Source organism: Haliotis cracherodii, unplaced genomic scaffold (assembly GCF_022045235.1).
Source record: "Haliotis cracherodii isolate W230 unplaced genomic scaffold, xgHalCrac1.p SCAF_1, whole genome shotgun sequence".
In the NCBI taxonomy this organism is placed as follows: domain Eukaryota; kingdom Metazoa; phylum Mollusca; class Gastropoda; order Lepetellida; family Haliotidae; genus Haliotis; species Haliotis cracherodii.
Window position 1 is genome coordinate 3,512,567 of NW_027266264.1, and position 21,930 is coordinate 3,534,496.

Genomic DNA, 21,930 nt, shown 5'->3' on the forward strand with positions numbered 1-21,930 from the left:
TCTCATTTATTCGGTGTATAGTTCTCTGTATAAGACACAGTATTGGCATAAATAAGCACTTGACAATAATCAACAGCAGCTTCATACACAGTGGAGACGAGGTTAGAAACACATTCACTGCCAGGCCTAAGAACGTATACACTCATGTTTGATGGTGGCTAAAAAGAAACAAACAAGATATGTTTTTTGCATGGTTATGTTTTTGATGCGCGTTTCGGATGCGCGTTTCGGATGTATGTTTTGGATGTGTGTTTTGGATGTATGTTTGCAGTGTTTCGGCGACTGTTTTCAGTTTAGTAATTTTTTGTTTACGTTTGTAATATTTTGGTCAAATCCAGTTTTTAAGTATATACTCTCTTTTAACCGACAGTTTACACAAAGGAGGATTTACATATCTACATTCATAAAAATATCACATGAATAAAATCTCTTTTTTAAATAGATACAAAGCATGAGTATCACAGTTAGGCATACAGAATTATAGGACGCATCATGAACAGTTTCAAGAAGTAATTTGTGGATGGAGTATTCACATTCGGCAGCCAGTAATATCACAGTTTATGTCCACAAACATGCTTTTAACCCATTAACAAATCGATCAATGATTCGCACGCACACATTATCAACATGATTATTAACATAATTATCTCATATTATATATTATATTTATTACACTCACTCAAATAACACATCTTTGAGTGCAGATTCCCGTTTCGTGCCAATCACATTACGCTAATAAGAGACTATGTAGTATTAAGAATACATGGAAATACATGTACTGTATTCAAAGTGTTTCTGCCATGTATTCGTAATACTATGAACACACTAAACTATATTATTTCATTGGTTTTCTATGTAACAAGATGACGAAAATCAATTACACATATACATAATGTACAGCTTGGCATCTCTCTTCCTATGGGTAAATTGTAGAAGTGTTCAGTTCACTATTGGCGCCTCGTTGGTTAAAGTGAACAATGCAAAAGTATTACGATTAAATCAAAAGATGGAAAAAAATAGTAGAAGATAAATAACTGAAATGACTGCTTAAGGCGGAAGTTTCTTATGAACGTGGAAAGGGTTTTATCGCTTTTATTTACAGTTTGTCACAGTTTGCCATTAAGTTAAACATCAACACAAGAATATCCAGTCTTGATTCTCCGCTGAAACCGACCCCAATGGGCGAACAAGGCAAAATAGAAGTGAAAAAAAACTATGTGGATGGATCACTGATGACACCAGGTGTTCAGGAAAGGATAAATGTGTTTCTACAATATCAAGCAGGACCTTGACTTCTTTTGTTCTGGTTGACTGGGCGGTGGTTGATGTCTCTGTGGTTGCTGCTGAGGCGGGGGCTGTTGCTGCGGCTGGGATTGTGGCGGGGGTTGCTGTGGAGGAGGTTGCTGATACTGCTGTGGAATCCTTTCTGTTCGTGGTTGTTGCTGTTGTTGAGACGGCTGCTGTTTTTGTGGTGGTTGATCCGGCTCTGGGGTCGGTGGTGGTGTGTCCTCCTTATCGTCAGTATTCACTTCAGTGGACGGAACAGGTTCTTCTGGTTCCTCATCACCTGACACAATAATATTCGGCACGTACTGATCTAATTTGGTCAATAGTTCATCAAACTTTTCTCCATCCCATCTTTCCTGAACAGATTCATCCTTGGCAAAGTTGATGTACAGTAGCTGAGTGAACACCATGCTCATCGGACCAGATGGCGGCCATGTCATCTTCTCCAGCAACAGAGGCACTATTGGCTTCTTGAGGGCATCAGCGAGACTGACTTCCCTCCTGCAGTTGGCTGACAGAGAATACTTCGAGGTGACACACGTGAGCACGATCTTTGCCCCCCGCACACCCTTGTCAATTTTGTCATAGAGGGAGTCCCCACCTCCCATTTGGTAGATGTCCATCCAGACGGTGAAGCCCATCTCAGTTAGACGCTTGTACATGAGTTGAATCTGCTTCTGTTTTCCCCACTGGTAGGAGATGAATACATCAGGAGAGGCTGCTCCAGCCTGTAACAAATAAACACGGAAACAGTAAATATGTGACACATAAACAGTATATTTAATCACCTCTAAGCATGTACAAAATATTCTACCAACAATGATGCGACTTTAAATATTGTAATAAACGGAACAAAACCCTTTCCACATTCATAAGAAATCTTTGACAAAAGCAGAATCCATTGTATATCATCCAGCTATAGCATGCATTAGTGAATCACTATCAAAAAGTGAAAAGATTTCATGATCTAAAGGTAACACTTTTATTCCTCGTTTTTATATGCAAACAAAACTCAGATAACTGCAGTTCAGAATGAACATATAAGCCTGTGATCCACAAATGTGACCACGGCAAAAATATCAAAAGTAAACTATAGTTTATCAAATATTCGGTCTGTTCCACCTACTTCAACCTCCTCCTGTTTCTGCTGACTGGTGGCCGTCATCGCCTTCACATCCTTCTTTTCTATTTTGATTACTTCAGCCACAGGACACCACCAGTTCTTGTATTCTTTGTGTGAAAAAAACATATGTTATGGCGTTCTTTCAAATTCATTTGAGTTTCAACAATAATAGATTATTAGGTAGAAGATTTCAGAAATGTTTAAGATAACGTTCTCATCCTTCGAATGTAACTATCATTTCAGCATACCTGGTCAAAGTTGAAATCCAACATATCTGGAATATCTTCACTGAATTATGCATTACATAAATATCCACACATGCCTCCCCTCTCGTTATCTATGCTTCCCAATTTGCCCACCTTTTTCCACCTTATGTTCCTCCGGCTTGACGTTGTTGTAGTTGACCTGCATCAGGAGTTCCTGGAACTTGGCTGCTGACCAGTACCTGATGTCACCAGTCTCCTCCCCAGGCCGGGTGAAGAATCGGATGAACAGATACTCACTGAAGATTGGCCCCATTGAGCCTGGTGGTGGCCATGATAGTTTCTCCATCAACAGAGGGATGATGGGCTTACCCAGGCTTACCGAGAGGTTCACCTTAAGCCAAAACACAACATGTCCACATAAAAATCAATGCACTTCATCGAACACATTTCGAACACAATACGCCTTTTCGTCACAGTTTCTCAGCAATTGAAATTATTAACCCCCAGATGAATGATGTCATGGATTATTAAATATTCTTTTGTGGAACACTTGAAACTTTGATGTTGTTAGAAAATAGACTTTAATGTCAATGGAAATTATCCGGACACATACCTCTCTATTGCAGTTTGGAGACTTGGCATATTTCCCAGTGACACAACAGATGATGATCTTGGCTGCCCTGATTCCCTGGTCAATCTTCTCGAACAGCTTGTCTCCGCCTCCCATCTGACCAATGTCCATCCAGCATGTGAAGCCTGCCTTCTCCAGGTGCACCTTCAGAAGCTTCACCTCGTTCTGGATTCCCCACTGGTAGCTGATAAACACCTCTGGAGGCTCTGGGTACTCAAACTCTTCGTCCTCGACTACAGCTTCTGAGAAAATAATTAAACATGTGACCATTCTATTATCTTAAAACTATGTTGACGAGACATCAATACTTGATTATAAGACTTTGTAATAATTGAACTTTCCATTGATGGTGACAACTGCTGCAACGCCAGGATAAAGCTGTTGGAGTAAATACAAAAATAACAATATCATTCTTCTACATTAATTTAGTAGTGGGAATTGTGATCTTCAAAAATGGTTAAACATTTACATAACGGTTGGTAAACATATGATAAAAAATATGCAATTCGTGTATTTACCTGTCATCTTCATTGCATTCTCCACGATCACAGCGGCATCCATCCTGTCCATCTCTTGCAGTGCTGTCAGCACAGCATATGTGGCTTCCCTCGTCTTCCGAGTGGCGTACCATTCATTCAGCATGGCCATACATGGGTCGTGCATCTGAGCCCAGCTCCTGATGTCATCATTGGTGTAGCCAAGACGTCTAGAGAGAAGTGTCCAGTCCAGAAGGTCTTCAGGGTTGAGCAGTTTGGTCACGTCTCTTGCCCAAAAGGGAGCATGACTGAGTGTCTTGATGATTGATGAAAGAGAGAGTTGTGAAATTAGACTCCAATGATCTTTGTTTACTTTACAAGCACAATCAGTAGCAAACGTAACAGTATTAGCAATTTTCCATATTATATTGAATGGTACAGATGGTTTAGATGTTGTTCATTACCATACAAAATTTCGTGTTTTTACATCGTTGTTCTTGAAAAATTCGAGGATCACTCCTTTCAAACCATGCTTACCTTTCCGTCGAGTTCCTCCACTTTAGCCTTGGTGTCATCCACTGTCTCCTCCAGTTGGCCAATCTTCTCGCCATGAGCCTTAACGTCGACTTTGACCCCATCCAGCTCCTCCCGCTGCTCACCCAACTCTTGGTTGAGCAGCACCAGGCCAACCTCAGTCCTGGTCACTCGTGTGTCCAGTACCTCCACATCTTCTTTTACATCCTTGATCTCTTCAGCCAGGGACTCCAGGCTGTAGGCATATTAACATAGTATATTGTCAGAGAAGCGACTTTCAATGAACGGATCAGTGACGCATTGCTGTAATGAAAGTTATAGTTTGGAAAGAAGTAAAATATGTAATTTTACTTCAAGTGTGTCGAAGAACTCCACAAGTTCTACCAGGCATAATTTTCAGATCTTTATGAAGTTTTGGACAGTGCCATAGTATTCTCACCTTCTTCCTTCCAGAACATCCAAGATGAAGGTACACTGATCCTTTGTTGTCTGGACAGTAGATCGTTTCCTCAAGTCCTCTATGGCTGGTTTACGCCGCTCCAACAGTGGTCTGTATACACCACCTATAGCACGCATCTCATTGAGACAGGAGGAAGTCACCATGACGTCTTCAGGATCTCGAAGGGTCTTCTCTAGATATGCCATCACTTCCTCTGCCACAGTCTGTGTTACGAACATGTACGTAATTAATACCTGTACCGAGCTGTTGGCTATTCAATGGTCTATATTGATATATGTAATAGTGTAAACTAGTTCATAACGAACACACTTATAACGAACTGACGGATATAACAAACTGTTTTTGGTCCCGTCCATTTGCTGTTTATATGCAGTAAATGTGCTTATAACGAACTACGGTTATTATGAACTAAATTTAGTGGCCCCTTTTAGTTCGTTATAACCGTAACAGCCTTACCGTTTTTTGTCCAAGTTACGTTATAGATTTAGGTCCTCTATCTGTGTGATAAATGTGTTTTATAATAATGATATTTATTTATTTGAGGTGTGTTATATTTCAACACAAACCAACAAGTTATTGATGTCGATCAACTGATAGAGAAACTGATCTTGAAATCGCGAGAGCGCGAGAATGTCCCTTTCAGTATTCCATAGAGTGCAGTACTGGATCAAGTGTTTCTACGTGTACGAACAGTCCAGCAAAAATAAAACAAGTCTCATCCACGTTTGCCACCAAGGCCTGCTTGAAATCCCACATCTATATTCAAACATGATTTGTCACTCAAACACGTACTTTGCTAGCACAGTACTATCATGTGCCATATATTTTGCTTGTGCCACTAAACTGAAACCCTAAATTCATTTCTTAAAATCGTAATTGAATAGTTCCTCAGTACCTCTTGTTGCCTTGTAGTACTGTGGCAGCGTCAGAAAACGGCCCAGTTTAGTTTCATTTAAGTTTCACTTCCTTTAACTTACTGTACTTTTCTTGCTAAATAGTACAAGTGAAAATGTATCAAACTTGTGTTTTAACGATAAAACTTTCAGTGATCCATTCATATCATTTCAATGGGATCCGTTTCGACGGATAAACTAGAATAATTTTTTAATTTGAAGTTTACACGATATATGGTTTTTCAATTAGACGAGAAATCGGTCAACTGACCGCGGAATTGACGTTCATAAGTTTATGAAAGACACAACTTGACGTTCATACGTTTTTCAAGAGATCATGTTCTTGAAATGACGTAAACACTGACGGACTACTTCCACATCCCGGGGGAACCCCTGGGAATTCCCGAGCACGAATATGCACAGAAGCGTTCTTTCTGATCATTTAGACCCTTTTATCTTGAACTCAGCGTTTTAGTATACATTGAGAAACGCTAGAGAGTTTGACTGCATGATCGTTCTCGAATATCCTTGCTACGACCCATCCTAGTGAACAAAACGAAGAAATGCACATCCAAACTATGGTAGTATCGACTGGATCCGTGTCTTTGCTGGCAGTGACTGTCTACAGTAATCTATGACTTTACCTTAGTGTCTGTTTGATACATCTGTAACCACCTTCTGTTAATGGGATCGAGCAGAATATATTGTTTGCATTCTAAATTTGATGTTTTAAAGGATTTGCCATCATGTTTGTGCCAATTTAGTGTTTTGTAAGGCGCAGTGTATTGACATTTGAATATATTAAGAACAACGTACCTCATCGTCACTCATAATGGCCACATTCTTCAGAACAACGAAGAGTTGATACTTGGCACCGTATTGGGAGTTAACATCGCCTTCCATCAGGGTTTTCAGGTGGGGGATGAGCTCTCTTGGCATCTTCTTGGAGAGTGGTTCCATGACCATCAAATACATTGCCTGCATCCTTTCATCGCCTTGGAACATCTCCTCAATCAGCTTTACAATATGGTCCTCAGTGAACAACTGGAAATAGTTCAAATATCTCTAGATAGTTACATGTATGGTACACCATTCTGATCAAAGTGCAAGGTCATTTGCATAAATGTTTCCTTCCTACCATTTTAAATTGTGATATATTTGTCATTATAATTTGTTATAATGTTTAATCAATCATTTGTTGTTTTGGTTTTTTTAATTTTAGAGATTAATCTATTGTTTCAATTGAGCCTTTTGTATTTTGTCAATTTTCAGTTTGTGTCGGATTGTCACAACCGTGAAGGATAGAGAAATGATTTGTTATTTGATGCCACGAACAAAGGTATCGATGCGGTTACCATAGTTGTGATAGAACAACGGCCAGATAAATGTATCTCAATGTTAACAAATATATCCTTGCCACTTGTTGCCTGTCGGATTTTCGGACATTTCATGGCAACGTTTGCTTCACTTAATCTAAGTAAATCAAGAACTACATTTCAATATCTTTATATTATGTGTTAATATTTTAAATGAAATATTTCTTTCACAGTGATGCTGCCATGAATATGTAAAGGAACAATTAGACAATGTGTGAGAGCTAGCAGCAGTATACCGATTTAGCTCAAGATCAATATGGTGGTGGCTCTCTGATGATTTGGGCTATCATCACCTACAGCTGTTCAGAGTGACCGACGTTACCAATCTTGATGACTGACTCACAGGGGTTGATGTGGTTATGAGGCCGGCCGTCGAACCCTTTGAGTGTAGGATTGAGCGACAGTTTACAACATAACACATAGCCATGCACAGCTCGTGTGTCGGTTGAGTTTATTTTATGAAAGAGAACATCTGGTCAGCCTTGGCTAGCCACAAATCCTGACTTATACCATTGAAATCTGTGGGATTAACCTTGAATTTATGTCCGATTGCATCACAATCTGGATAAAATCTTTGAGCTCTGCAGAGTGGTGGTGCTCACGATGCGTGGAGCTAACATCAGCAGCCTCATCACGAATATGTCAAAACAAAAGTTGTCCGGGGCAATTTGGTCCTAATCGGGTTCAATCACAGCTGTAAGCATGCACGTCTTTACCTTTGATTTGACATTCAATGCATACGTTCCCGTATTTTATTCCATATTGTTATAGGGCTGCAGTGTAATGTGATGAACAGTGTTGTGATTGTATGACATTGATTCTGCTAAGATTCGGTAGAAGTTTATGGCATTGTGTTTTGACAATAATTGGTTGTCAAGAATATAGTAATATATAATGTAAGCAGTGGTGTGGAAGTATATATGTTGGGTATTGTAATTGTTGTGCAGTAACTGGTATTGATTCGTACACCTTAACACTACAAGTATTAATTGTCTACCATTTTTTGTGGTTTGTTGGTTTCACACTGAATTCTTTTGCGTATAGATTTCTGGATAAATTATTGTTTCATTTTGGTCAACACATAGCGTTATGTATATATTACCCTCCGCTATAAAACGGTTTGTATCCACTAACACTTGATTATACTTCACTATTACACCAACTTACATTCGGTTGTTTCTTGGCTATCTCTGTACACCAGTGTAATACAGACGACCGTTCTGGGGTGTCGATTAACTCGAAGAGGGTTTGGAATTGTTGATCTTGAAGGTTGGGGTAGTGTGGGTAGATTTGACTTAGGGAATCTAAAAAAAAAACAGTCAAGGTATTTGTAATATAATGAAATCTCTCCCTGAAATCGTCCTTATGAACAAATTTAAGGATCATGAAATCGTATGATTGGGTGTGTGTTTGTTTGTTGTTTAAACGCCACACTCACCAATATTTCAACTGTATGACGGTGGATGGTAAAGAATCGAGTATGTACAATCTGGACAATCAAGAGATAGATATTGTGAGCAACGAGCCACGCCGTCGGTGTACGATGACACGCAATCAACCAAGTCACCAAGACGGACCACCCAGCCCATTTAGTCGCTTCGTATGGCCAGCATAAATTGGTGGGAACCTATTCTAACCAGGAATCCATACGGTGGCCGTGGTAACATCCACCTTATTCTACATGTAGATGTTGAAAGAGGTCTACACTAAACGTGTGATGATATATCATATTGCAATACTGCATATATATCTCCTTTCTCGAAGGCGGTAAAAAACTGGTTTTAATCACGTCGAGATAACGGAGTTTCACAGTATGCACAGATACAAGCAACTGCTTACCTCGTCCTAAATTCATAACCCAAAGTGACATACATTATCATTTCCCTTCAAACAAGAGAGTCTCAGTACTAATATAGGTTTAACATTAGGTTTTTTCCACGACAGACACATCCGTGAAATCGTCCTCACTAACAAATTCCAAGATGAACGAAAGAAGGACAGCTTGAATGAAAGCAACCTTTTGTTGCATGAAGGAATAATGACATTATTCACGTAAAGTCGAAACGTAAAACATACATAACAATGTGGAATTCTCTGTGTCCATGTAGACGTCCATCAGCTTGGGAAAGAACGGTGCCATGATTTTTGACCCATTCCCCACAACAACGCTGACCTGGGCCATGGCCATGTCAGAAACTTCGCTATATTCGTGAGACAGCAAGTTGACAATTTCTCTCACCACCAGGATGGCTCGCTGCATCTTCTCCTGGTCGTCCAGCTTAGGGAGAAGAAGGTTCCATGATGATACAAGTAATGCATGTAGGTTGACTGTGTGATAATGTGTAGCAAATATATCACCTGGGATATCAATATTCCTTCTATATAAGGTATGAGTGAATAGATGGGTTATATCAAATTATACCATGAAGTTGGAACATAACAGATTTTGATTGCTCAATCAGAGGTTTCAAATGGCGTTGATTATTGTCCAAGCAGATTATATTAAAAGCAACAAATATTAGCCGAAACCCCGTGAAGTATCAGGCAGATGAAACTACGTGGATTATACCATGTAGAGTGTGGAACTCATCAAACCAGAGGACTCTATAAGTAGAAGTCATTGTGCAGAGATGCATCCCTTATACATACGAGAATTTATAATCGTAGGTTCGAATTCTTGTTCAACCATGACTATGGTTCTGGTTAACTATTTCATGAAAGTATTCTCATACAACGCGTCCATTTATAGGCGAATAATGTTGAAACTAAACTACTTACAAGGCTCAGAAATTGTGTCGCGACTGAACAGTACAGCTGGAAGTAGATTGTGCTTGGTGTGTTAGTTTCCTCATCAATGAAGTCTCCCTTCATCACCGTCATCACGAAGTAGGCAATGACACTTAGGTCCTTTTCAGTAATGCTTTTTGGCTCTCTGCAAGATAAAGAATTGTCGTTAGCCATCAGTTAGCATTAATCTGTCATTAGGTTTATTTTAATCTGTCTGGGTCTGTCAATGTATCTTTAATCTGTTTGGGTCTGTCAATTGCACTTAATCTCAGTCAAGCTGTACGTTACAGTATATAGTGTATATGTCAGTTTTAACACTTTGTACAAATATCACATTTTGCCTATTTCGTCCTGTGTCAGTGTCTATATATCCGTGCAGTGTACATGTACAACTCACAAGGCTTCAATCGAGCTCGAGGCAAGCTTGCTAACAATCCTGCCCGAATAACCGAACCAGTCGGCTTTCCAGGGAAAGTTGGGATCCTTCAGGAAGGGCAGCAGATTGGAAAACGTCGACATTATCAGGTCCTTGTTTTTCTGAAAAGATACAATCATTAGAACAAATATTAAAATCCTGTGTTATAAACCCGTAAAAGACAAGAACAACTGCAAGATGGCTACTGTCACCAAAGATAAAAACTGTTTAGAAGAACAATTACCAGGATTGTCGTCAGTCCAGAAGTCGCCATTCACAAGTATACTCACCTTTCCGATGAACTCTATTTCATCTGCAACTTCACGTCCAGCTTCGAACAGGCGCCCTTCTCTCCTCTCGAGAATTTTCAAACTAAATTCGACCATTTTGTCAACCATTTGGGGAATGATACGATCCCTCCTGGAAACAAAATGTATATAGTTTACGCTGAACCAAACAAACCAAAGGTTACCTTGCGTGATATCACTCGCACCAGTACATCTTTCATCCGTGTTCTCTGGGTTTCCAAGTTTCAAAGCACCGCGAAGGGGCTAAAGTGGGGATGGTTAAGGCACGTGTCACTGTATACTGATAGTACTAAGGTCATGTGGCGATCAGGAAAGGCCAATTCTTAGTTTCCATGTGACTTTTGCGTGTTATTGTATCCCAACAGCATGGATAATTGCTCATACTATGATCGGGTATTGTCTACCCTATCGCTTCTTCATGCCTCTGTCACGCGGCTGCGTTTGGAGAGAATCTCTATGCAATCAGTCTCTGTGAATACATACAGAGACGAATCTGGCACCATGAAGGGTGGAATTCAAGAGAGCATGCGTACTATTATACATACGTGTTTCACAAAGTAGGTAAAAGCACACGTTTTTCACTTTGCAAGTAAATACAAACGTGTTTCACAATGTAGGTACAGCACCAACGATATACAAAGACGTACTTAACATGAGATATTTACTCTGGTACGATACATCTCTGCAGAGATTGGATCACCCTGTAGCTTACTGGTTCGTAGTGTTGTCCTGGACTAGTAAAGGCGGACTGTATAATGGAGTCTGGATAAGGATAGCCAGTGACTGAAAGCATGAGCACCGTTCCAATCCATCGGGGCACGATGACACGGACGTCCCAGAGTCGGAAACTCCATATTCTAACCCGTAATCTCTACGGGATATCACAAGAGATTTTCAAGCTTGAAATCATAATTGACATGAAAACTTGTTCCTCAATGTAAATCTTAGCTTGCAGGTGAACATACACGTTTTGTAAACCAATTTCACTTATACATATGGGTAATTGTAACCTTACTTCAATTGATCGGCGAAGTAACTGCAAAAGTTTTTGTAGGATTCAGCAAACTCCTTGATCTCTTTCTCTTCTCCAAACACTCGGACTGTCATCAAGATGTCCAGAATCTCATGCGCATCTTTCACATGCTCCTGAAAACAATCATCAAGATCATGGTACCACAGATTCCATAGCATGACACATTCATTTCTTGAATTCTTACATTATATATTTCTTATTTTGGATTAATTCTCAATGTTTAGGTTGTATGAAAAATAGGATAAGTCTAGTTAAAAAAATTTAAATCTTTAAAAAAGTCCCTTTGATAAATTCTGCATACAATGTATCAATTCTAGTTATAGATGCTGTTGATTCTAATTCTGTGTAGGAGAATAATATAGCGACACTAACGTGGTCGCTGATTATGGCACCTTCCATTTCAGAAACTTTTCAGCTTCCCTGACGCAATTATAGGCCGCCTTGGCTGTCATCGGCTGGTTGATCCGTAGACATGCCTTCATCAGGTCTATCATCAGCCGACGGTGTTCAGGAGTTCTGCAACATATTCACAATATGTAGTTCTCTTTCAAATGTATGTGACGCCACATAGTCCAAAGTACAGTCAAGTGTTCATACATAGACACGTATTACGCATGATACATATAAAACATATTGAAGCTCAAACGTATTTAATTAAACGTATACAATGTTTGATAATTTGCAACAAATTCATTAGGATTAAATTAAAACTTGAAAGAAGCAGACTAAATGTATCAATGTATATGAACGTATCGTGCCCCACCGGGGGCACAAACATATGCTAAAGCAACACACCAGAAAATACCATGTCCACCATAAAACTTAACTTAGGCCTTGAATGTTGTAACCTTGATTAAACAACTTTTGTGCAAGAGTCGAGTTACGCTCTTGGAAATCTTCGCCAAAAGGGCACGCTTGATTGTACGTCATGAGTTGTGAAAAGTAATTTGCAGTTGCAGGAATAGTGTTCAACATAAAGGGAAAGTTGACTATTTCAACGTCGTCCCTCTTGTAATGCAGTCTTGTTGAGAGTGTCTTGTCACTCTGATATGCATAGATCTAAATATTAAACAGCTGAGGCAGTTTCACTGGTCTCCTATATTTTCAGGTCGCCACCGACATCAGTGGTGAAAGGGAATTTGCTATTTGACCGTCATTGAATGATATCAGATAGTTGATATACATGAAGCTTAAGTTCTCTTGGCCAAATTACCTTGTTTCGACCAATCCGAGCAGAAATTCTGATTCATATGCATAAAGAAACAGATCGACAAGAAGGGGAGCACATGGGAGTACCCATGGGGGATACCTACTTCTTTCCTAGAAGATGTCCTACCCTCAACCTTTACATAGATGTATGGTCACCACGTTTAACAAATGCCCCATGGATCAAGGAATGAAGTGTTTCCTCAAGTTAGTCATGTGGGATAGTGGGGTACAAGGTGGTAAAATCAACTGGTTTGACAGAATTGAACTTGATGCTTCTCTGAGATATTGCAAAACTTTAAGCAAATCCTATGTGTTTTTGAGAATCCACATGATTTTAACTCCACTTTTCTCAACTATTTTCTGTGAACATATAGAAAGTCATTCATTGATTTTATTATGAATTGTGGTTAATCGTGGAGTCAGGGATTTGGTGGTACATGTTGTGGATCCAGCAATATATCTCTGTTTGTATGGAGTTTTATGTGACTTTGGAATCCATTGCAAAAGAGGAATGGACATGTTTTAGGTTTTAGAGTCAAGTTAAACGTTGATAGTAGTTATAATTGTTTTGGCAGATTTTGTTCAGTTAACATACTGGCCTTATATATGGCATTGTTTGATATGTCACTTTTCAAGTTCTTTGATCAAACAATTAGTGCAGTGATGTTAACTAACAATGCTATCCAACGTCAACATGATAATCACATCTATGACAATATGTGTCAATGAAATGCTTTAATGTTGATCATCTTGCCACGTACGTCATCAGTTTGTTCTGGTAAGCTAAATACATCTTGAGATGTACGCATTTCTTGTTGAAATTCAAGTATATGTTTCTCAGGTGCAAATTCATTGGTTGAATATAGTTTTACAAAATGTGTCTCTGAATTTGGTTTTCCGTAATCTATACAAAAAAGCAAATCCTGTCTCCTGACTAAAAGAAGTCTAATGTATTCGTCAGACACAATCCCATCATTGTCACAGTTTCTTATCATATGATATCTGTTATTTTCCACCAATATTTGACAACATTTGCTTAAAATAGTTGTTCTGTTTTTAATCCTCAAATTAATAGTATAATAGTCAGTATTGGTTGAATGTTAGAGTCAAATATCTGAACAGCGCATACCATAGATATGTGATATTTACGAGAATATATATTATAGGAAACATTGCTTTCATTGCCTGAAGAGATGGATACTTTTTGTTATTTTTTTCTAGATATAGCAGGTTAGCATGAACACAGGACCTACTTGTTCATGGCCTTTATAAGAACATCATATACAGCTGCGTCAACAAATTTGACACGCATCAGGGTGTGGTCCTCCAGGTTGGTCAACAGTTCAATCAGCTTCCTCGCCATCACAGTGAACAGCTCAGAGTTGCCCTTAATAAGTAGAGAAATTGCAAGGATTACAAATCATGCAACGTTACGCAACATCTGTCGCGGTGAGCAGACGAATGGGAGGCCCGAAAGTTTGACAGCGTATAGCTAATAGTACTTCGGTAAGGTGAACACTGAAAAAACGTTAAAGAAATATGTTCGCTTTGCAAACACAATAACTTTTAATAAACTACCGGGCAAAAGAAAGCATACACTTAAAGGTGGACCTAAAATATTACATACTTTATCAAAAACGTAACTAGGCTGAAAACAGTCGCCGAAACACTGCAGACATAAGGTTCAAAACACAACTTTGATACCCGTATCAAATACATCACCACCAAAACCACCTCTGTATCCACTCGGGTGGTTGTCTATGTGATTCGCACCGTTATAGTAGGCTTGTCCTTCTCCTCCTTTGTGTGGAACAGGAAATATCCAACAGCCTTTATAATGGGGTGGATGGGGCTCCCTGCTTTTCTGGTGCAGATCGCAGTCACAAAGTCCATGATGTCTGCGTGAACTTTGTGCAGCATGAACGTCTTGCTGGAATGATATAATCGCAGGATTAGTAAAGGCTGTGGTGGGCAGACAGTCTAAAGAGGAGATGACCTTGAGCCTTCTGGAAATCGGAGATATGACTTAAATATGATTAGTACGCGGGTCAATATGAGAATGGGGTGTCACAAAACAACTGGGACCACTTGCACACATCGACCTTAGCGCTAAGACTATCGTAAGCCTATGTTAAAGTATGGGAGTAACAATCATCTTAGCGCTACGACTATCGTAAGCCTATGTTAAAGTATGGGAGTTACGATCATCTTAGTCCTAAGACCATCGTAAACCTATGTTAAAGTATGGGAGTAACAATCATCTTAGTGCTACGACTATCATAAGCCTATGTTAAAGTATGGGAGTTTCGATCATCTTAGCACCAAGATCGCTTTGTGGAACCGGGCCCTGGACAGCTACAGGTATAAGTGACGGTCTACAACTTATAGACTGATCATTGGGGAGAACGGTGAAACAATGGAAAGCATCTTGTTATCAAGTGGACAAGTTAACATGAAAACTATATAATACATAAGAAGTCGGTCGATACAAGTATGGTCACACAAAAGTACGCTAGTGGTCTAAAGATGACAGGGATACAACTAACTGCTCACTAGGGTCGTTGGTACAAACAGATCAAATGCTTAAAGGAAATGGATTGAGTCGAGGGTACTTGCTCACATGCTTACCATGGCTAAAGGAACCCTGATTGTCTGCATGTGTCGTGAGTACTCGCTTACATGTCAGGTTTTAAGGAACACTGATTGTCTGCATGTGTCGTGTGTACTCGCTTATATGTCAGGGCTAAAGGAACCCTGATTGTCTGCTTGTGTCGTGAGTACTCGCTTACATGTCAGGGCTAAAGGAACCCTGATTGTCTGCATGTGTCGTGGGTACTCGCTTACATGTCAAGGCTAAAGGAACACTGATTGGCTGCATGTGTCGTGTGTACTCGCTTACATGTCAGGGCTAAAGTAACACTGATTGTCTGCATGTGTCGTGTGTACTACCATGCGTACTATATACTTACATACCATGTCCAAGGGACATTGATTGACTACACGTATCACGGATTCTACTCACCCGATCGCTGACAGCAACATCTGAACAATATCAGTTACACTCTTGAGCACCTTCTCAGATTCCTCGGTGGTGAGGTTGAGGTTGCAGATGATGTCTGCAAGACGCTTCAGGAAACGTTTGTACATCTCGGGGTCAACGATGTCCTGAGCAACGGATGATTACTTGCTTTAAATTCAATCCTCCCTCTCTCTCTCTCTCTCTCTCTCTCTCTCTCTCTCTCTCTCTCTCTCTCTCTCTCTCTCTCTCTCTCTCTCTCTTCCATCCAACCTCTTCTATTCTCTCTTCTCTCACTCTCTCCTCTCCCTCTATCCTCCATCCAACTTCTCTTTATTATCTTTTATTCTCTCTTCTCTCACTCTCTTTTCTCCCTCTATCCCTCATCCAACCTCTCTTTATTATCTTTTATTCTCTCTTCTCTCTCCCTACTCCCTCTCTCTTCTATCTCTCTCTCTCTCTCTTCCATCCAACCTCTTCTATTCTCTCTTCTCTCACTCTCTCCTCTCCCTCTATCCTCCATCCAACCTCTCTTTAATCATCTTTTATTCTCTCTTCTCTCTCCCCCTCTCTCTCTCTTCGATCTCTCTATCGCTCGCACTCACACTCACACGTATGCACAACGTGTTCTCACCTTGAAGATGTTCCTGTCGTATATATACCACAGATTATGTGGAATGCGGTGGTGGATTTCCTGGACTTCCTTTGAACGAGTCAGGAACGTTAACTCTAGGTAAATGTACAATTCTATGAACTCTGTCTGCGTTTCCTTGAAAGTTTCCCCTCTGAAATTAACGGCAACATTCTAATTGGCGTGGAGACTGCACATTCCATCTTATTAACGCAACTTCTGGAAGTGAATACAAAATTATATTAATGCAGATTTGAAACCTCCACATAGTTGAACCGCCTCCGTGGTCTAGTGGTAGGGTGTGCCTTGAGAGCGGGTTTCGGGTTTCGATCCCAGACCGCGTCATACCAAAAGACGTTAAAAGATGGTACTTGTTGTTACCCTGTCTGGCGCTCGGCATTAAGGGGCTAAAGCAAGGACTGGTCGACTCGGAGTCAGTATACTGTGTCTGAGTGGAGTATTTATGTTAAACTGCTGCATTGTATCTCAGTGAGCTAGCACTATAAATCGGCATCACAAACACACACACGTACATGCACGTCGCTATATAAGTGCAATAATTTTGGACGCGACGTTAAACCCAATTTCACCTCACCTGACCACATAGTTGATATACATGATACAACAGATAAACATGCATGTAGCCGTAATACTGTCAATGTTCATGCGGTACCGTGAGTTAACAGTGTCATGTGATATCCCCGTACAGCTTTCAAGTGGGCGCTTTTCTCTTTTTTATTTGCTTACTAATACACTGTGAACATGCGTAGTGTGAGTCCATTTGAAAATGTCAGGAAAAGCAAATCCTTGTATTTTAAGTCTGTACACGTAAAAGTTGCAAAAACATTAATATATATTATTATACAAACATTTGTGTCATACTGATTTTACGAAACGAATTTTTGTTTTTTAAGCGAGGGTAATACATGGATTCTTACAGGAATTTCGTAAAATCAGTATGACGTGCATGCGAGTGTAATAATCTTTTTATTACCCGTTATGTCTCAATCATTTTGAACTCCCCTTTAGAAACATGCACTGAACACGACCGCCGTCTAAGAAAACCTTCACCTCTTACTTCGTTGCTAGTCTGACGTCATTACGACCTTACGTCTGACGTCATTACGACCTTACGACTGACGTCTTAACGACCTTACGTCTGACGTCATTACGACCTTACGTCACGGTCGAATAACGTCAACATTGCCGCCCTGGAAGTTAACAACATACTTGTGCACATACGATTTTTATAAAATTGGTTATTTATAACCCGATGGGAAATAACAGTTATATACTCACTTGAAGCAGTCTTTTCCAACGATGTAATCGATGGCTGTTCTAAAGGTGATCTCGAACCTCTCTCTGTCAGGCCCAGGCTCCCGGCTCCTGTACTCCCTCATCAGAAAGCGTACGTGACTCTTCAGCTTGTCTCCTGTGAGGTTCTAAACAGAAAACACCTGACAACTTTCACCGAGAATAATCGTACATATTGTCAAGAAAACACCCACCAGAACTGAAAGTAAAGTATTCAATGCGGCACCCACCCAATTCCTTGATACTTCAAAATGTGCTGATCTTAATACCCTGCTACGTAACATGAGCCGGCGCTTTTGGAGCAGATACATCATGGCAGTTATCACACATCTGTTTACTCCTTCTAAAACAGTGAAACACTGCTTCACCGGACATAACCGTTCTCAGTGAAATCGTCTGGACCATCAAGTCTGGAATAACGAATCAGGTGAACTCATGTCCTGTCCTGCATATCGATAGTAAGGGAATCGTAACATATCTTTAAATAGTACCTCATAGTCCAAATACTAGTAATGCAGGTTGATAGTTTATCACTGAGATGAGTATTTACGGGGTTTAAACCCACTACCCACCGTGTCCTAGTAGGACACAGGCTGACCACTTGTATGTTGTAGCTGTTCTCTTTAAGAGTTAACATTTACTGACTTTAGTGTGTAGCATTTGTTTCTTTAGGATTTAGCATTTACTAACTTTCGGATTCAGCAACTACTGATTTTAGGGTGTAGAATTTCCTGACTTCAGGATTTGGCATTTACTGACAATAAAATTTGGTTTAATCCAAATACTAATGAATGAAAACTATGCAAAGTGTGTATTTAAGGTACTATAATGTGCTATACCTCCCCGTAGAAAGGCTACGGAGTGTGTTGAGGCATTTACCGATGCTACGATTTGAGATAAACTGAGTTGATGAAGGTTTGTTGTTTGTTTATTTATTTGTTGTTGAACGCCGCACTCAGCAATATCCAAGCTATATGACGGCGATCTGTACATAATCGACGTACAATCCAGTCCAGATTTGACCAGACAATCTATCGATTCACCCAATTGGGATACGATCACATGTATAAACCAAGTCAGCGAGCCTGACCACCCGATCCCGTTAGTCGCCTCTTACGACAAGCATGGTCATCTTTTACGGCAAGCATGGGTTGCTGAAAACCTATTCTACCCCGGAATCTCTCCCCAGGACAGTCTCATAATACCTCTCACTATACAGATGCAAAGTGCACGTACATGATAATACTCTTTAAACCCAAAGCCACGGTTGCCAAACATCAAGCTCCACAACTTCATGTGTGTCGTCCCCGGCCCCTGCTGGATCAGGTCGTGGAGGAAGTCGAAGCAGAAGTCGTGGATGCGGGACAAGGATTTCATCTTCCCATTTTCCATCAAATCCCTGAAAAAAACTCATTGGTGAAGAAACGTAGGACAGATGTATGCATGTTTTGATATGATAAAAGACATGGAATTCCAGGAAAATGTTCAATACTCACTCTGACCAAGTCATCAAATTTTCCAGCACATCTTTAGCGAAATAAAACTGATCAGAACGCTGCCCGGGGAAATCCGGTCGACACACCCCCTTCCTCAGCAACCTGAACGCCACAAGGAGATCCTCCTCGTTCACCACCGCCTCGTACTTGTCGGAGTTTATTCTCTGTTCATTGCTGAAGTCAACTCTCTGGTCATGGCCCGCCGTCATGAAGTTGTACCTTCGTATCAGGTGCTCCATCGTCACTGTAGACACAGAGGGAGGAAGTCATCGGGTTCCATGTCATATGTATATATTAAATAAGTAATATTTCCTATTTAAACTTCACAATAATCACTGTATACATCATTCAAATCAGTAATAGCATTACCCCCGATTCGTTCTCATGTAGAAGAAGAATACTTTCACCAGTGACAAAGGAATAATCTTTGTGGGGATGTGGGGGTAGTTGCCTGGTGGTATGTCGGATTTGGGTTGTGGTGAGTTGTGTTGAGTTGTGTTTGTGACCGAATTATGTAATCGACAATGGATTGAATATACAAACCACTCCGTTATGAATAATCGTCCCGCATCTGCACGCATAGTCTATGCAGATAAACTCACTCGCTCACCCAAAACCCAACCATCCACTCACTCACTAGCCACCTTACATCTTGCCTAAATGTCCTTTCCCCCAAATTCACATTTATTTATCAAACATTACACATGTTGTTTTCTCAGTACACTTCAGGTGACATTAGCTTTCACTTTTGACAAATTGTCCGGAACTTTCTCTGGTCACCGCCTTCAGTGACAACGCACATATGTCCACCGTGTACATGAAAAGCATGACCTGAAAGGACTATCACGAGATAAGACTACACGACCCTCTCTTACACATTCTCCTCTCATAGCTGTTTATTTATTTACTCTACTATTGGCTACGACGCATGGGTCGCGCATATTGCGTTAATGTAATGACCAGTTGCCATACCACAACATAACATACTCTACATCAATATCAGAAGCATCACATGATAGTAAAGTACACTGGTTTCTCAAGCACACGACGTGCATGCAACCTGAGCGAGTATGAATACATACAAGCGACAAAGCCCTTTCACAATTCATAAGAAATTTCTGCTAAAAGCAGAGTCGAATGTACGGTTCCTACTATATCATGAGCATGTGTTTATGAATCCACTATCAAATAGTGACGATACAAGATGTTCGCGAAAAGGTAAGCGTATCCTGCCCCACCGGTGACACCCGTCACAAACACATGCAAAGGCAAGCCGGTTTTTTCATCTGAACGGGAACATATGGTACCATGGTTAAGACTGAGAGACTGCAACTGATTCCCCTTCCGGATCGACAAATCACACAGAAATAGATACAGTGAGTATGGTTTTACGCTGCTTTTAGCAACATTCCAGCAATATCACGGCGGGGGACACCGGAAATGGGCTTCACACATTGTACCCACGTCGGGAATCGGCGTGACGAGCGAGCGCTTTAACTACTAGGCTACCCGACCGCCCCCGAAGAAATAGATACAGATAACACAAGCGACTGAAATATGTATTCAGGAAAAAGGACCTAACAGTACCTTTATGTTTTTTAATTATTTTTTCTCGATTATGAATAAATCTTTCTCACTTATTAGTCTAAGAATATTGACTTAAAAATGAGGTACATTCAACTAAAAGTATTTCTCCTTTTGTTTCTTTATCAACACTGATAATGGAACACTCCGTATGTGTACCGCCGTCACTTATGTCACATAACATGTGTCTGTGATCAGTGAACTGCGTTGTAGGGCGGAGGCGCTTTAATACAATAAGGTTTGTTGACCTTGATTACTTTATCACTGTGTACACTGCGTGTAACTGCCACAATGTTTATTCACGCAATGAACTAGTACTGCTGAGAGTGTTATAGCAACCGTGTCATAGTGCGTTATTTCCAGATGGCATAAATAACGATTCCCAATAAATCTTGTGTCATGTTTCCCCTCACTCGGACACTCGGTTTTAAACAAGGGTGTATAAACAATGAGTCCCCTCGATTGATGATTTCACGTGTGACCCGTTCAATGTGACCCATGTTCAGTTGTCAATCACTATTGCTGCGTGTTTGGGCTCTGTAGTCCCTTGTTACAGACGCTGTATGCTGTGCTTAGAATGAAGGTTTCAATGTTGGACATATACATACATGCTTAACCTTTACTTGTTGTCTAAGGGTGATTAATGTACACAGGCAACATTTAACATCAAGTTGTGATGGTATTACTGTATGTAAACGACAACATGATTTCAATGTGTATGTTCATATAGAACCGATGCGTTACCTTTGTCAAGTTAGTTGTAGGTACTAATGCAAAAACAACACACATTAGAATCCAATCAGTAGTGTCCAGTATCCAGTATCTATATACACGCTATGCTGTACATCCACCTCCAAATATATTCCACGTTACGCGTCTCACGGAGAATGACATCAAGTAAGCCGGGCGGCGTGGTGTCACAGATACCAAGCCCTAGTGGCTGTTGTGGGACTCGCCTCGGGATAGCTGTCTCTACTTTGACCTGATTCCAGTCATTCATCCAGTCAATGTTTGCTACCATGGCAATGTCTAAACAGCTAAGGCCGTTGATTCTCGCGTACGTTTGTCAATGGAAATACCTGGTACATAATGGCCCATACGACACCACTCCAGGATAAAACGAGGCCGCTGATATCGTTTATGTTTATATA

At 40.4% G+C, this 21,930-nt stretch overlaps 1 protein-coding gene across 1 annotated transcript; it reads right to left on the reverse strand.

Moving 5' to 3' along the window:
* LOC139471529 (uncharacterized) lies at nt 1–21,719 on the reverse strand. Its single transcript, XM_071253907.1, has 23 exons — nt 21,524–21,719; nt 19,196–19,439; nt 18,936–19,098; nt 17,685–17,827; nt 16,389–16,539; nt 15,761–15,903; nt 14,512–14,668; nt 13,992–14,125; nt 11,922–12,045; nt 11,512–11,642; nt 10,479–10,608; nt 10,171–10,310; nt 9,765–9,918; nt 9,063–9,264; nt 8,154–8,290; nt 6,427–6,654; nt 4,697–4,920; nt 4,261–4,492; nt 3,766–4,039; nt 3,230–3,489; nt 2,770–3,007; nt 2,414–2,517; nt 1–2,015 (listed from the first exon to the last, which is right to left on the reverse strand). The coding sequence occupies exons 2-23, from the start codon at nt 19,432–19,434 to the stop codon at nt 1,269–1,271; spliced, it is 4,455 nt and encodes a 1,484-aa protein (XP_071110008.1). The 5' UTR covers nt 19,435–19,439; nt 21,524–21,719; the 3' UTR covers nt 1–1,268.
* Between the last annotated feature and the right edge of the window lie 211 nt (nt 21,720–21,930).

Bases quoted from the DNA above. Each gene is read 5' to 3' on its own strand.
- LOC139471529 (XM_071253907.1), bottom strand. From the start codon at position 19,434: ATGGAGCACCTGATACGAAGGTACAACTTCATGACGGCGGGCCATGAC. The intron at 11,643-11,921 runs GTGCCATAATCA...GATTGTTTTCAG, and splicing joins AAAAGTTTCTGAAATGGAAG to GAGCATGTGAAAGATGCGCA. The intron at 9,265-9,764 runs GTAAGTAGTTTA...CTTCTCCCTAAG, and splicing joins CGACACAATTTCTGAGCCTT to CTGGACGACCAGGAGAAGAT.